The following is a 13,191-nucleotide window of genomic DNA, read 5'->3' on the forward strand; positions in this document are numbered from 1 at the left end:
AGTGATTATGTTTTTGCAATGCATGAATAGTGTACTGTAATATTCTACATGATTATGGATTAAGCATCTATGTGTCTGTTGTTCTGGATAAATTCAGTGTTTTTAATTGAGCTGGCATTAACTTTTAACCTTTCATGTAGTCATGGATGGTGTATCTCCAGGCTCTGTTTTGGGACCTTAGTTGTTTTGTTGTAAATGTTTGCTCTTCAGCTCATTTTGACTACTTTTAAAGAAGCAGCAGAAGTGGAGCCTCCTGCACAGCCAGGATGCAGCAAGCGGTAAGTCAACAACAGCAGCCATTGTACAGTGCATAAAATGGTAAAACCTGCTGACCAAACTGCTGGTCCTCCAACAATGAAATGGGCGGAGCTCTGCCTGGGTTGCTAGGTAACAGGACAGTGCCTATTGTGACTTAATCTCTTACTTTAGATCACATCATTAGCTTTTTCTTCTTTTGCTCTTTGCTTTGGTTTGTTATTTTGTTTGTATTTCCTTTAAAATCCTGTAAAGCACTTTAAAAGGTAATAAATAAAATTACCTTTGCATCTAAATATAGAGAAGCTTTTGAAATGGCTTGTTTTCTAGACACCAAAGCACATTAATTTATTGCTAGAAAATGTCTGGATGTCTTTTCATGTGTTTGTTTTTTGGTGCTTAGATTGTTTAGAATCACAAATAAAAATGTGCAAAAAGTGAATTTTCCATAAACAGGTCCTCTTTAAAGTCCATGCATGTAGATTTTAATTGGGTGACTTCTAATGGCGGCTGATTGGAACAGATTTTATTCAGTAGTATCTTAATAAAATCCATTTTACATCAAGTTATAGCAAAGTGAACAGCAAAACTCACACATTTATGTCTGCATTTTGACAAAAAAAACACTATCAAAATCTTTGAGTTTCGGGGTTCAAATTCAGCAGTCAGCTGCTTCCATGTGCACTGCGGGATATAACGTATCTGAAATGTCGTTAGTGAATTTATTTTTGGGACATTGCAAGCTGTCCTGGCGTGGATCTTGGTATAGTTAGGGTGTCTGTTTCACTGTTCCTGCTGGTCAGCTTCTTGGACTGAAACATTCTGGGCTGAGCCCAATAAATTAACTCGTAAAAAATGAATAAAACTCCACCAAGTTAAGGTCGATTAGATCACTCATCCGATACGTGAGGAGTTATGCAAAGGAAACGCGTTTTATCCAAGAAATTAAACGCGCTGACGGAGTTTTTAGGATGTCCGGAGAGCTCCCTCTCCCCCCTCTTTTCCCGGCCTGAATGGAACATCCTGAAAATGGTTTGAGCTTTTCTGACTGAAGGAGTTTGAACTGACAACATCGCGGGGGGTAAGTTCACTCTTTCCCCGCTGTAGTGGCCGTGGGAAGACAGGGAGCCGAGCTGACACGGTCCAACACTCTTTCTTATGCCTTTCTAAAGTTTTTCCACCATTGCTTCCTCACCCGGAGGAAATGATTGTTTTGGAGAGACGCGCCTGAAGTTTTGGGATTTTTTTTTGTTTTTTTTATGGGAATGCTTCCCCAGTCTGCTGTTAAAGGTAGGTCCATCCACTTGGATCTTAAAATTGCTCTACTGGCTGTTACTAAACTCTAAACTGTAAGAAAGAAAAAGAAAAATATGGAGCGGAGTAATAAAATGTCTAGTGGATACGACTGCAGGACTTTTAAAATCTTTGTTTTGTTAGTTTGCTTACATATAAATTAGAAATGCATGACAAAGTCTATATGTTCTCAGTAAGTAAAAACTGTTAATTTGACAAGTTTGACAATAATTAAAAGCAGTTATACAAAATTTCAACTTCCTTTTAAATTATTAATTGTATTTTTAAATATGATGGCGATTGTATAGTGTTTTTTTATTAATATTTTGTAACTTTGTAATACTTCAAATTGAGTACAAGTTCTGCAGTTTCTTTTATACCCAAAGTTGAAAAAGTATTTTATCCCCACAAAACCTAATAACTGGCTGTTCCAACCTTATTGGTAGCAGCAAGTGTTTGCAATATCTGGCATTGAGTATTGAGGAATTTTAATTAATCTATTTAAATTAATTCTGATTGGAGAGTTTTGTGGTTAGGGTTATTCCACTGCAGACTTTGACTAGGTCACTCTAAATTCTTTTTTTTTTTCCATGTTTAACCAAGTTTGACTTGTTGCTGCGTTATGGATTGTTGACCTGCCTCAGTGCCCCTCAGTGCTGCTGTCCTGCCAGTTTTAGATGAGTGTCTGCTCCAACACAGATTATTGAAACGGTTCAACTACCAACTCATAGTTTGAGCTTAAGGTTATGAGTGAATGGTCCAACATTCTCCTTCTACTGGAGAATCTGGGTTGGCATTTATGTTGTTATTTATCACAAAAACTTCCTTAAAATAAGAATTTTAATTTATTGTTGTCTTGATCAATTTTAGTTAATTAGATTAAAGAAAAACAAAACTTAAAGTATTAGAAATGTTATTTTCAGTATTTTCTTCACTGTTTCATGAATGCATCAATTCATATCAGTAAGTAAAAAAAAATACAGTTAAATATGGTTACTGTTGTCAGTTTACTGATGTTGATCAGTCTTCCTGAAGTAAGTGGCATCCTGAAGAAGCTTGTGTCAAATGGGAATTCAAGAACAGTATTTATTTTTGTGGCTCCATGAAGTCAGAGCCATATAGTTAACTAAAAAAAGAAGCAGTAAATAGTTTTTAATCATAACTTTTATTGCTATTATAATAGAATAGAAGCACAAAATATCTTGATAAAACTCCATGTGGAGAGATAACTTCCTCGTACTGAAAATCACTAATAATCACACAACCACCATGTTTGTTTGTTATTCCCTTAAAAGTTTGTATTTGGGTTCTTTAACCCTTTTCATGCTGATATACGTCAACGATTTTGTCTTTTGTCCTTGAATTTCTTTAGATCAGGTCAGGTCATGATGTGTTGCTTTTTGACAACTTTTTGCCTCTTTGTGTTGTCAAATAGGTTCTATTTAAAACACTTTGTATTGCCTTGTTGCTGAAAATGTGCTATATAAATAAAATTACCATTACCGTTACCTTTTAAATGGTAGAGGGTAGTTACTTTTACCAGGTAGGGTCAGGTTGGGTTAAACTGATTATTTTTTTACTCTCATTAAATTAAATAGTCATCTGAAATCTTTTTTCTTTTTCATCCAATCTGGTTAGTTCTGTTTGATATTGAAGTTTTGTTTGATTATTTGAAACCAGCATTCTGGGAAATGTAGACAGAAGAAACAATTTAGCCACTCAACCTCTCACAGCAAAGTTAGTGGCTTCAACTAACTCACTCACTCTTTGGTTACCCGGCAACAATCTCTTGAGTAGTTTGTGGTTACCCAGCAACAACCTGTTGAGTAGCTGTTTAGTTAGCGGTCCTTAAAGATCAGTATTTCTCAACCCTGGTATTCACCGCCCCCCCCTGCTCTGCATGTTTTAGATGTGCCTCTATTCCAGAATAGATGATTCAAATGATTGCATGACCATCAAGTAGGCGGTGAGGACCAGGGTTGAGAAACACTGTTGTAGAACATGGTCAAGCAGTTCAGGTTTTGTCCTAATTGAAACAAACAGCGCAGGAATTTCTAAACCTAAATTTTCCTCTCTACATTTTAGGGCCGAGAAGGACACTCGAGATACATCTGAAGACATGCTGTATCGGACTCTTTGTGACTGGAGATTACCGCTCCTGATTGTTCTGCTCGGGGACGGCGTCTGCGCTTTGGAAGTGAAACCTACAAGATGGCCCCTGTTCTCCCAGAAGCCCCTTCTCCTCGCCTGGAATGTCCCGACTCAGGAATGTGGCCCCTGGCACGGCATTTCTTTCCAGCTGGACCAGTTCCAGATTGTGGCCACACCAAATGAGGGCTTCGTCAGGCAGAACTTGACCATGTTCTACAAGGACCGTTTGGGCTTGTACCCCTACTTTGAGGAGGATGAGACGCCGGTGCGCGGCGGGCTGCCGCAGATCGCCAGTCTCTCGCAGCACCTCAGCGAAATGCAGAAAGGTGTTGATAAGTACATACCAAACCGGGACGCTGTAGGTTTAGCGGTTATTGACTGGGAAGAGTGGCGGCCTCTTTGGATACGAAACTGGGGACCAAAAGACATCTACCGCAAACATTCCCGTGAACTGGTGCGCCAGAAGAACCCAACTTGGGCCGAGAGACAGGTGGGGAAAGTAGCCCAGCTGGAGTTTGAGATGTCTGCCAAGAAGTTCATGCTGGACACGATACGCCACGCCAAACACCTGCGGCCCAACAATCTGTGGGGGTTCTACCTGTTCCCAGACTGCTACAACCACGACTACCAGCGCTCCCTGGAGGGCTACGCGGGCCGCTGCCCCGACGTGGAGGTGGCCCGCAACGAGCAGCTGAAGTGGCTGTGGACAGAGAGCACGGCTCTCTTCCCCTCCGTCTACATGGGCAAAGTGCTGCGCTCCTCTTCCTCAGGACGGCAGTTTGTGCGGAACCGTGTGAAGGAAGGGATGCGTTTGGCTTCATCCGGCGACGAGGTGGCACGTCCTGTCTTTGTGTACACCCAGCCCACCTACGCCAACTCCCTGGAACAGCTGACAGAGGTGACACGCCGCCTTCTGTAGCCTCTCCTGCTGACACGTTTGAATTATCGTTCAGAAACACTCCGATCCTGTTTTACACTTGCCTTTAAGTGACTATGTGGAAAGTTAATATAATGCACTTGTGTTATCCCTCAAGCAAACAAATCTCAATCATAGAGGAGCGCTAGCTCACAACCCCCCTCCCATGCTGAGTGCAGCTACAGCTCTTCAGTTTTCCTTATCGGCAGGCGCAGTCCTTTCCTGTTTTGGTAGCAGTCAGACCTTTTAATTTGTGTGGAGCTAGCAGGAAGGGTGTTGGTTACATTGAAGATCTGTCTAATCACCCATAAATATGGAAAGGGGAAAAAATAAAAGCTTGTTTCTTCCTTTTCTATTTCTTTAAGTTTCAATTTCTGTTGACCTGTGAATTTCAAGAGCTGAATCCTCTTTTCTAGTTTGACCTGGTGTCCACCATCGGGGAGAGTGTCGCTCTGGGAGCTGCAGGAATCATCCTGTGGGGAGATGCAACACATGGGAAAAACAAAGTAAGCATAAACTGACTCACGTTTCACAGGTTGTCTGGTCCACTTTTTTCACCTCGGATACCGATCCAATACAGAAAACCAGAGATTTAAATGTTTCTCTTTTAAGACATAAACGTACTGAATTACAGATTCATTTGATGACTCTGCACTACTACAGCACACTTAAATACACTAATAGCTTCACAAGATTGGTCAAACGTAAAAGCACAACTTTAATTTATTCAGTCAGCGCAATTAGGAGTATAACAGCCAATGCAAATTAATTAGTAAAGAAACTGAAACTGATAAAAATAATAGGCTTACTGTCTTGGTTAAACATGTAAAAACCGCAGCAAACCTTTCAAATGGTTCAGAAAGAACAATTAAGGATTATAAATATAATGTAAAATAAATAATAAAGCATAGAATTAGACTGAATAGATCTGCCTTTATGGATTAGGCACATTGTCACTGATGCCTATTCTAGAATTTTTTTTCAATATGGAGGTCGATACATTTTAATGGGATTTTATATGATAGGCCAACATAAAGCAGGTGGACCAGAAGGGAAATAGATACATGATTTTCTTTGTTTATTTTAAATGTGCAGTATTTTATTCAGTTCTCCTAGTTAACACTTTGTTGAACCACTTTATGCTGTGATCTCAGCTGCAAGCCTTTTGGGGTAAATCTCTATTATCTTTGGACATCTAGAGACTGAGTCTTTTTAAGAGGAGGAAGTGAGTGAGCACAAACATAATGTAAAAGGGAGAAGAGTAAATGACTGTCTGGTTCTGAAGAACTACATAAAAATAGTCTTAGCTTTTAAATAAGGGCAAAAATTGTTTCGGCTGCATGCCGTCATCAGTTTCTCAAAGAATGTGTCTATTTAGAGATGAAAGGGAATCTAAGCCAATCAGAGACAGGATGGGCAATCAGTCCATAAAAAAGATATCTGTGACTGTGAGAAATGTATAATCAGTCACAAACGACAATAATATACTACATTATATAAACTTAAAAAATCATAAGTCAGAGAAAGCAGTTCAACACCAGTTCCTCATTAAAGTGTTTTGGGAACAAAAAATGCTTAATATTTTTGGCCCATTTTCCTTAGCAGATTAGCTCAATTTTCAGCATAATTTTAAATAGATTTAGTTCTAATCCATTCTAAAAGATAAATATTAATATACTAAGCTATAGTAGCTCCAGCTGCATGTTTAGGTTGTTTTTCTGCTCAACATCAAGTCTTTTGCAGCATCAAACAAATTTTCTTTAAAAATCTACCTTTTTTTCAACTACATTCCCATAAAATCTGACCAGCTCTCCTGTCCTTCTGAAGCATGCCTGCAGCATAATGCTGCCATCACCGTGTTTCACAGAGGGGATGGGGAAACTTGGTGTTTCACATTGTGGATTGAAACACTCTTTGAGATGTCCAAAGCTTTAGATTACAACCTAAACTTTGCGTTGTAGCCTACTTTTAATTTATGGGGAATTAACTAGAAGAGGCAGATGCATGCCGCACTTTTCAGATTTGTAATTTGCAATTATTTAAAAATGTTGTACCACTTGCCGTTCTTGTAATGATGATGGTTGTTCTGTCACTTAAATCCCAACCCTGGTCCTCAAGGCATACTGTCCTACATGATTTAGAGGTTTCCCTGCTTTAACGTGCCTAATTCAACTGATTGCAGTTCAGCAAACGCCTGTTAATCAGTCATCGATTGAAATCAGCTGGACTGAAGCAAGGAAATACCTAAAACATGCAGGGGGTCGTGCCTTGAGGACCAGGGTTGGGAAACACTGACTTAAATCCCCTGAAATATCAAAGTTTTTGGCTGTAATATGAGAAAAAGTAAAAAGTTTGAACAGGTATGAATACTTTTAGCAGACAGTTTTCATCTGGAGTTGTGGTCCTCTGCTCTTCTGTCACATGTGGAGTCATTTGACACTCAGGACCTTGAGTCAGTCACTAATTATACTGTAAGCCACTTGTTCTGCAGATACACAGAAGACACTTGTCTGAAGGAAAATTAAAGTCTGCTAAAGGTGGAAGGAGGAAACTGTTTAAAATGAAGAAAAACACATGCTGTATAGACTCACACAAAAGTGTGATTATTTAACGTTTGCATGAGTTTTTCTTGTTATTTTGCTTAGTTGATGGGCTGCTTTTAGCTTCAGAGTGTGTAGACGTCAGTGTGGGATGGTTTGTATGTAAGTGGGATAGAAAAACCTTGTGCAAAGTTCAAATCTTTATCTCCTCCCTCCTGTCTGCTTTCTCCCTGTTTGCACATCTGTGCTCACTTGGCAGAACAGAGAGGCTTGTATGTAAAATCCATCAATCCAGGAGCTTCTTCCATTATTGTGCAAGGCTGTAATTTGGTGCAAGCATGTCTTTGTGCCTTAGAACATAAATTGTGTAATATCGTCGTCACATTATTTACTGATTTGTTCTTGGAGAGAAATGTGGGTATAGGTTGTAAACAAAATGTCTCTCTACTTTTATGAGAAAACTGAAACAATCATTGGATGTAGCCTAAAATATAAGTAAAAGGGAAAGCTTTATTGTTCCCCATACATTTTTGAGTTGTGGGTATGTGTAAAGTAAACCTCTCATTCATGTTTAATAACCTCAAGACAGTAACTCTTCACAGATAACACAAAGAACACTCCAGAAAGCATGTTTTTTTTTTATTAAATGTCAGTTTTTCTCACCATAAACGCGTATGAAGATAGGAGGAACAAACACAGCAGAAAATCTGTTTTGTAAAACATATATTGGTATGAACAGGGCCTAAATCAAGTCAGACCTCAAAGATTTCTTTGTGAAACTGTAACAGATTTTTTAAAACAATATCTTTAAAATCCAGCAGTGGCTTATGCTGCCTTCAATTTATCTTCAAAGGTGAACCTGGTATGTCGATTAATCCCAGCTTAACATGTTTTAGCTTCAAGTAAAAAAAAAACAGTAGTGAGATTTAATTTTTGTGCTTAGTATTCAAAAGCATGGATAAACGGTGACCATGCATTTCTCAGTATTCAATTCAAATCTATCCACAATTCAGTTACCATAACGCACAGCTCTGGAAAAAAAATTAAGACACAATTTAAAGTGACCCATTTCTGGAACGGCAACTAGTTGTTGGCATGGCAACCGGAGCTACGCTATTCACAATAAAATAATCGCAAACCTTTAGCTCTACTTTCATTAATTCTGTGTGCATTCACAATCATCCTAAACGTAAAAACTAATATGTTTTGTGCCTGTTATCAGCAAGGAGCTTAAAATTACTTTCAAACCAGTTTGGCATTTCTTTTTTACGTTGTTCTTTCCCCATTTTCAACAGTTATATTTACTTCCGCTAAAGATGCTACCAAAATAAGAGCCCAGATTTCAAAATAAAACACAAGGTACAAATTTTACAGTTAAATAAGCAATTATGAAACAGCTATTTAAATGTATTTGGCAATATTATATTTACTCTTACAAGAAGTGGTTTGCAGTTGTGATGTAAAATGTTAACATTTACTGTAAATATACATTTACTCCCTGCCTTTAGACCACCTGCTCTGACCTGAACTCGTATCTTCAAGACACACTGAGCCGATACCTCCTCAACGTCTCCACAGCAGCAGAGCTCTGCAGCCAGACCCTGTGCGGTTTCCACGGCCGCTGCCTTCGCAAACATCCGGACAGTGATGTTTACCTTCACCTCAACCCCCTCACACACCGCATCGAGAGGCGAAACGGCAAACTGACAGTCGCCAGCGAGCTGGGAGACCCAGACAAGATGCTTTTTGACACGGACTTTCAGTGCCAGTGCTACAGCGGCTTTCAGGGGAAAGGCTGTGATCACAAAGACCCGCTGCACCAAAGAGGGGCGGCGACTCAAACCAGAACATCAGCGCTCCAGTGTGTCATCTTCCTGATAACCGTTGTGCTCCTCCTGTGTTAATGTCCAGTACATACGGTGCTGCTTGAAAGTTTGTGAACCACCCCAATGTGGTCATTGTTTTCTAAAGAAAAATTACAATAATCATGTGAAACGAACATCCAAATCTCAAATTGTAAGGCAGACCTTCCAAATAACGGACACAAAGAAAAAAATATACATTTTCATTATTTATTCAACAAATGTATTTTATCCGTCAAAAACAGAAAATCTGCCAAGTGCAAAAGTATGTGAACTTTTTCAGTTAGCGTCTTGTGGCACCTCCTTTTGCAGCCATTACTTCTTCTGTACCACAAACGAGTGTCTCACATCTGCTTTTTGGGATTTTTGTCCACTCCTCCTTGCAGAACTCTGTCAGATGAGAGATGTTGGAGGGACATCTGGCATGTACTGCCCGTTTCAGATCTTGCCACAGCATTTTTATGGGATTGAGCCAATCCAGAGTGCGAATTTTCTTTCTCTTAAGCCGTTCTTTGGTACTTTTGTCTTGTTGCATAATCCATTTCTGTTCCAGCTACAACTCCCTGACTGATGGCAGGAGATTCTGGTCAAGAATTTGTTGATAGTCCTGGTTGATAGTCAAGGATGTCTCATTTGATTAGTCTGCTTAATTGATTATTCGAGCACTCATGTGTTTCACCTGAGTCTTTTACCTAGTTGACTTTACCAGTGCAGCTGTGGTTCATTTACTTTTGCAGATACTCTGATTCCATGTTTCATTTAGTCTGCTTGCAATTTACACATTTCCCTCAAGAGAAGCAAATGGAATCGATGAACATAAACCTGACATTTCATATACAAAAACTGGTAATGAGAAAATAAGAAAATCATGGTAAAAATAAAAATCTAAACTACTCAACTAGTTCACAGACTTTCAAGCAGCACTGTATCTGCAAATACACTGCCTGGCAGAAGTATTTATTTCCATTGATTTTCACATTTTTATTGTCCCAGAAACTTGAGTGTGTTTTGTTAATATTTTATATGATAGACCAACACAAAATGGTGCATAAGATCTGAGAAGGTTCACAGTTGGCTTTCTGTTTGTGCACTGCAAAAACACAAAATCTTATCAAATAATTTTGGTCTAGTTCAGTGGTGTCCAACCTTTTTACTATCAGGGCAAAAATCTGTAAATTCAAAATCACATGGGGTACAAAAATGTTATATTTTTTGTACCATTTTTAAAATCCAACTTTTACTTAGTCTATACTTTGCACCCAATATTTTGTAAGAGGATGTTATTTGTTTGGGGAAAATGTACTGCCCTGAAAGATAAATCAATCAATCAAATTTGATTTGTATAGCACATTTCAGCAACAAGGCATTGTTCGTGATGAAAAAGTGTTTGTCTGGATCAACCAACTATGAATGCAGGACAGATTTGCTAAATTCTACAATTGAGTTTTGTGGTGGGGCCACAAAAACCCTTCAGAGGGCCGCAAATGGCCCCCGGGCCGCATTGTGGACTCTTCTGGTCTGGGTTTTGGTGCATATGTCTTGAAATATAACAAAACTAACGCTCATGTAACAAGCAAGATATAAGAGCTTATTTTAAATCAATAATTCATTGATATTGATGAAAAAGTTTTAAGTAAAAAATATTTTAATATTGACAGAGTAGTACTAGTCCCACTGGCGGACATTTTTTCCATTTTATTAGAGAAATTATTTGCCGCTGGTGATACAACTTTATCATCAACATCAAGGACTTTTTGACTTAAAACAAGCTCCTATGTCATGCTGAAAAGATACTTGCACGTTAGTTTTGTCTTATTTTAAGCGTACTAAGAAACTACGCCAAAAAAAAAAAAAAAACGGTAAGATTTTGTGTTTTTGCAGTGCATTAATCTTTTAGGAAGGGGAACTCAAGTCTCAGTCCTTTTGCAGCATCTAACAGGGTTTCTTTCACCATTTTTCTAATTTATCTGTCTCTTCCTCTTCTGCCACAAAAGCCAGATTTATGATGTGCTTGAGAAGTGAATTAAAAAGTAATGTAACACTTTGTGTTGGTCTGTACCGTAAATCCCTGATAAATGCTTTAAAGTTTGCGGTTGTGACAAAATGTGAAACAGAAGATATCAAGACTTTTGCAAAGCGCAGCACACAAAGCACAAAGAGGGATTAGTAAGCAATTTTCTGCTGCAAAACTTTCATGACAGAAAGTCAAACTGCATTATAAACAAATGGGATGGAGAAGTGATGTTTGTTTATAAATTATAAGCGTTTTTTAAACAGCAGAGGGCTCGCTGGAAATGACACTGTTTACATTTTGCTCTCCGTTTCCCCCTGGGTCAGTTTCCCAAGGTGTCAGATTCTTCGTCTCTGTGCAGGATCTGATGCTTCGGTTGTAAATGTGTTGAATAAAGTGAAGGAATATGTTTGTTGCTGGGTGGTCAGAGTGGGAATAAAGCACTTAAATCAGCTTGGAGCAGTACATACACACCAGAAGTGCCAGATTAAAATAAAATAAAAAAAATAACCTCCCAAATTGACCACTCCCTGGCGTCGGGTGTTTTTCCACGCATTTCTATTTATTTGAATGTATTGGGTTTTTATTTGCATGTCTGAGTCATGACTACTAATGCCTTTATACAGCTCACAGTGCGTGTGTATTTTTACCTCAGAATCACAAAGCAAGAACTTCATTTGAGGGTAAGTTTGGAAACTGCTTGTACGTGCAAAAATACATGCTGTTTTCTTCTGATTGGTCACTGCAAATAAAGTGTTTTTTTTGTGAGCATGTGCAGTTTCTTGTATAAATCACTGGAAGCATTAATGGTAAGATCTGACTTTGTTATTACAAAGGTACATATTTGTTATCTTTTGCAAATAAAAGCAAAGTTCCAATAGGAAGTCTTTTTGACTTATTCATCAGAACAGTCCGAGCGCGCTGCTCCCGGGAGGCAAGCGGCAGCGACAGCCTCTTACTCCTTCCCCCTGTGATTACAGGGTGTTCTTGGCCAAAAGTTATTTATACTATTTTAATAAGCTGAGCAGAGCTTACATGTGAATTTGGATGTGTAGGAGTTCATTATGGCTTTCTTGATTGTCTCTTAGTACTCTGTGACCTCTCCCGTTATTTCCAGCTCTGTTTATGTGTTTATATTGAAAGCAGCAGGAGGGAGAGAACGGCTGGATTCGGTTTGATCTTGCCTGTGACTTTAAGGCTGCTTTTGCAGGATTTGCATGTCTCTTCTCATTTGCTGGTAGAAATGCTGAGCTTGCGTCGGATTGGTTCCAGTTCTGGCGTTTCACTTCCCCTTTCCCTGCTTGGTTTCCCTCCCTGTTTCAGTCAGATCATGAGACTTCTGGGGTCTTTAGCAAACCACAAATTAGAACCTCTTGAAGGTTTTACAGTAGGTAAGAGGGTTGTTTTTGTTACAAATTCACACCAGTTTGAAGTTTTCTGTTAATCATGCTTGCTTATTTCATTTTGTGTGAAATGATTAGCTGTTGTTTCAGTGCTGAGGATCTGTTGCATTTGAATGATCATTCTTTGTAGCTGTTTCTCTTCCCTAAACTCAGACTACTTGACAATACTTAAGATCGGTTGTTTAAGAGTTAAGAATCTCTACAACAAAGCATTAGTATTTCCACAACTTTCCAATTGGGATTAGGTCTTTACTTTGACTAGGACATTCTGACACATGAATGTACATTGTTCCAAACCATTCTATTGCCGACAGAGTTGTCCTGCTGGAAATAAAGCTCAAATCTCTTTCAGCTTAGATTTGGTTTCCATCCAGGCTTATTCTGTATTTAGCTTAATCTATTTATTAACTGAGCAACTGTTCTGTTGTTAAAAAAAAAGATTCTCCAGAACCATAGCTCTTCCACCAACATGTTTCAACATGGTTAGCGTGGCCTCTTACCTGATTCTCTAATTAGAACTCCCGTTTTTTGTTTTTTTTTTAAACCTCTTACGTGTTATGTTTATTTTCTTGTAATTTACTTCTTGCTGTTTCTTTTATATTCCCTTTGGCCCTATAAAACACTTTAAGTCTTACAAACATTGGATGTGTAAAGCTCTATATAAATAAATATATGACTGACTGATTGCTTAGCACAGAGGTTCCCAAACTGTGGGGCGCGCCCCCTAGGGGGGGCACCGTGTCATTGCAGGGGGGGCGCG

The 13,191-nt window shown here is 38.8% G+C and overlaps 2 protein-coding genes across 2 annotated transcripts in view; both read left to right on the forward strand.

Moving 5' to 3' along the window:
* The first annotated feature begins 665 nt into the window (after positions 1 to 665).
* On the forward strand, positions 666 to 11,526 carry LOC106957320 (hyaluronidase-2-like). Its single transcript, XM_015048609.1, has 4 exons — positions 666 to 1,545; positions 3,634 to 4,597; positions 5,032 to 5,121; positions 8,664 to 11,526. The coding sequence occupies exons 2-4, from the start codon at positions 3,668 to 3,670 to the stop codon at positions 9,057 to 9,059; spliced, it is 1,416 nt and encodes a 471-aa protein (XP_014904095.1). The 5' UTR covers positions 666 to 1,545; positions 3,634 to 3,667; the 3' UTR covers positions 9,060 to 11,526.
* A 781-nt stretch (positions 11,527 to 12,307) lies between these two features.
* hyal1 (hyaluronidase 1) overlaps positions 12,308 to 13,191 on the forward strand; it is a 9,466-nt gene continuing 8,582 nt past the window's right edge. The window contains exon 1 of the mRNA XM_015048611.1: positions 12,308 to 12,419. Coding sequence (XP_014904097.1) covers positions 12,359 to 12,419 — 61 coding nt within the window. The 5' untranslated portion in view covers positions 12,308 to 12,358. The remainder of the gene's footprint in view (positions 12,420 to 13,191) is intronic.

The sequence above is a fragment of the Poecilia latipinna genome, unplaced genomic scaffold (genome assembly GCF_001443285.1).
Source record: "Poecilia latipinna isolate Pla-1442-1.1 unplaced genomic scaffold, P_latipinna-1.0 Scaffold893, whole genome shotgun sequence".
Lineage (NCBI taxonomy): Eukaryota > Metazoa > Chordata > Actinopteri > Cyprinodontiformes > Poeciliidae > Poecilia > Poecilia latipinna.

Bases quoted from the DNA above. Each gene is read 5' to 3' on its own strand.
- LOC106957320 (XM_015048609.1), top strand. From the start codon at position 3,668: ATGCTGTATCGGACTCTTTGTGACTGGAGATTACCGCTCCTGATTGTT. The intron at 4,598-5,031 runs GTGACACGCCGC...CCTCTTTTCTAG, and splicing joins CCCTGGAACAGCTGACAGAG to TTTGACCTGGTGTCCACCAT. The intron at 5,122-8,663 runs GTAAGCATAAAC...CCCTGCCTTTAG, and splicing joins CAACACATGGGAAAAACAAA to ACCACCTGCTCTGACCTGAA.